The sequence below is a fragment of the Diaphorina citri genome, unplaced genomic scaffold, assembly GCF_000475195.1.
Source record: "Diaphorina citri unplaced genomic scaffold, Diaci psyllid genome assembly version 1.1 scaffold3, whole genome shotgun sequence".
NCBI classification, from domain to species: domain Eukaryota; kingdom Metazoa; phylum Arthropoda; class Insecta; order Hemiptera; family Psyllidae; genus Diaphorina; species Diaphorina citri.
The window spans coordinates 421,827-424,107 of NW_007377442.1; the positions used below are offsets into that span (position 1 = coordinate 421,827).

The 2,281-nt window shown below is 41.5% G+C and overlaps 1 protein-coding gene across 1 annotated transcript; it reads left to right on the plus strand.

Moving 5' to 3' along the window:
• The first annotated feature begins 929 nt into the window (after positions 1–929).
• LOC103516687 (fibronectin type 3 and ankyrin repeat domains 1 protein-like) lies at positions 930–1,954 on the plus strand. The gene is made up of 2 exons (XM_026827442.1): positions 930–1,295; positions 1,691–1,954. The coding sequence occupies exons 1-2, from the start codon at positions 1,021–1,023 to the stop codon at positions 1,863–1,865; spliced, it is 450 nt and encodes a 149-aa protein (XP_026683243.1). The 5' UTR covers positions 930–1,020; the 3' UTR covers positions 1,866–1,954.
• Positions 1,955–2,281: the final 327 nt, after the last annotated feature.

Below are 2,281 nucleotides of genomic sequence, written 5' to 3' on the forward strand. Positions count from 1 at the left end.
TGTTCCGAGAACGAACATTATCCGTTTAGGATAAAATCCGCCCCGGGCGGGAATCGAACCGGCGCGGCGTCGCAACGAAGTTAACTAGGCTGGCAAGGACGCGGGTAGATTGTCGCCTAATTTGCCCATGTCACTAAAAACTTTAGTAGCTTTAAAGCGATATCAATCCTTTATCGAACCAAAACTAAATAATTTATTTGAACTCCTTCATCTTCAGGACGCCTCCTGCCAGCAATCAATCTACATCTCAGGATTCTCTGGACAGATGGTTCACGTTCCGCTGATGACATGCGTCCTTCTTCTAGTAGTCCGAGAAGGAAGGGATAGCAGAAAACCAGTTGTTCCGAGAACGAACATTATCCGTTCAGGATAAAATCCGCCCCGGGCGGGAATCGAACCGGCGCGGCGTCGCAACGAAGTTAACTAGGCTGGCAAGGACACGGGTAGATTGTCGCCTAATTTGCCCATGTCACTAAAAACTTTAGTAGCTTTTAAAGCGATATCAATCCTCTATCGAACCAAAACTAAATATAATTTATTTGAACTCCTTCATCTTCAGGACGCTTCCTGCCAGCAATCAATCTACATCTCAGGATTCTCTGGACAGATGGTTCACGTTCCGCTGATGACATGCGTCCTTCTTCTAGTAGTCCGATTAGAATGAAATGTAGGTAGTCTGCTAGCTAGTTTACGAAGTAATGTGACTTTAAAGACACGTGAAATAGGTAACTCAGATTTTACCTCAAGTACTCATGACATTGGATTTTATTCCTTCTTTTCCCTGGTTTTTCAAAAAGCTCCAGCTCCTCAATCCTCCTCAGAAGGCTGCATCCATCCTGAAAGAGGTAGAAGAAAACTTGCCATTTACCTTTATAATTTCTTTAAATATATTTCAAAAAAATCATCTGGAAGTGGTGTTCCTGCTGGGTTGGTCCAGATTGCAAAGGCTGCAATTGGAGTGTTTGCGATGGGTGAGAGTGTAGTGAATTACCTAAGGTGCTTGTACAAGTTTTGCCATTTATGTTGTATAGGTGTCATATCACACCAATCTCACCTATCTGTTTCAGAAAGCATCTCATTGACATCTATGGGACCTGGGGAGAGACTGCCCTCATCAAAGCATCTCGCCAGGGTAAAGCGGATATTGTGGATTATCTGCTCAAGTCTGGAGCAGATGTAGACAAGGTCTCTGGTGGTACAGGAAGGACTGCCTTGATGGTGGCCATCATACATGGCCATCTGGAAGTGGTGGTCCTACTGAATGGCAAAGGCTGCGATTGGAGCATTCGTGATAGGTGAGTGGAGAGTGAATTTCAATTCCTTGTATAGATTTCGCCGTAAAATACAGGTATTATTACAAATGGGGGACTTTATGGGGTATAGGTTAAAATACTAGCATATATTATGGAATCGGTCTTATAACTTGTGGTGGTTTGCGGAAACCATGATTTGACGAATTCAATTTGCACTGTAGGCGTTTGAGATATTTGTAGAATCTCAATATGTTGTTTTTCTCCGGTGGCAAATACTGTTTTGGGACTCCTTACTCTCATTCGGGCATTAATCGAATTCAATTTGCACTGTAGGCATTTGAGATATTTGTAGAATCTCAATATGTTGTTTTTCTCCGGTGGCAAATACTGTTTTGGGACTCCTTACTCTCATTCGGGCATTAATATTTTCTCCACAGGACAGAATGCCAGGCTGTCCATTTCATTTCTAACCTGGACAGCAACCAGTTGGATTTGGTGGACTATGTACTGAGTCAACCTAGTGTTGACGTGAATGCCCAGGATTCTAATGGATGTACGGTTCTTATGAAAGCAAGTAAGTATGAAGAAAGACTAATCGTAATCGTATCGTAGGAGATTTAAGTTCTTCTACCTACTTTTACTTACTCGTATAAGCCTGGTACACAAGATTTTTTCTCACCATCAGATAAATCTTTTATGTGGGCATGAAACGGTGTAAAATTCCTCTGCTGTGTGTCGCGGACAAAGTGCGTAATCGTAATCATATCGTAGGAGTAAATAACTTAAATTTCTTCTACCTACTTTTACTTACTCGTATAAGCCTGGTACACACGATTTTTTCCTAATCGTAATCATATCGTAGGAGTAAATAACTTAAATTTCTTCTACCTACTTTTACTTACTCGTATAAGCCTGGTACACACGATTTTTTCTCACCATCAGATAAATCTTTTATGTGGGCATGAAACGGTGTAAAATTCCTCTGCTGTGTGTCGCGGACAAAAGTGTGTAATTTAAAGTTTTACTTG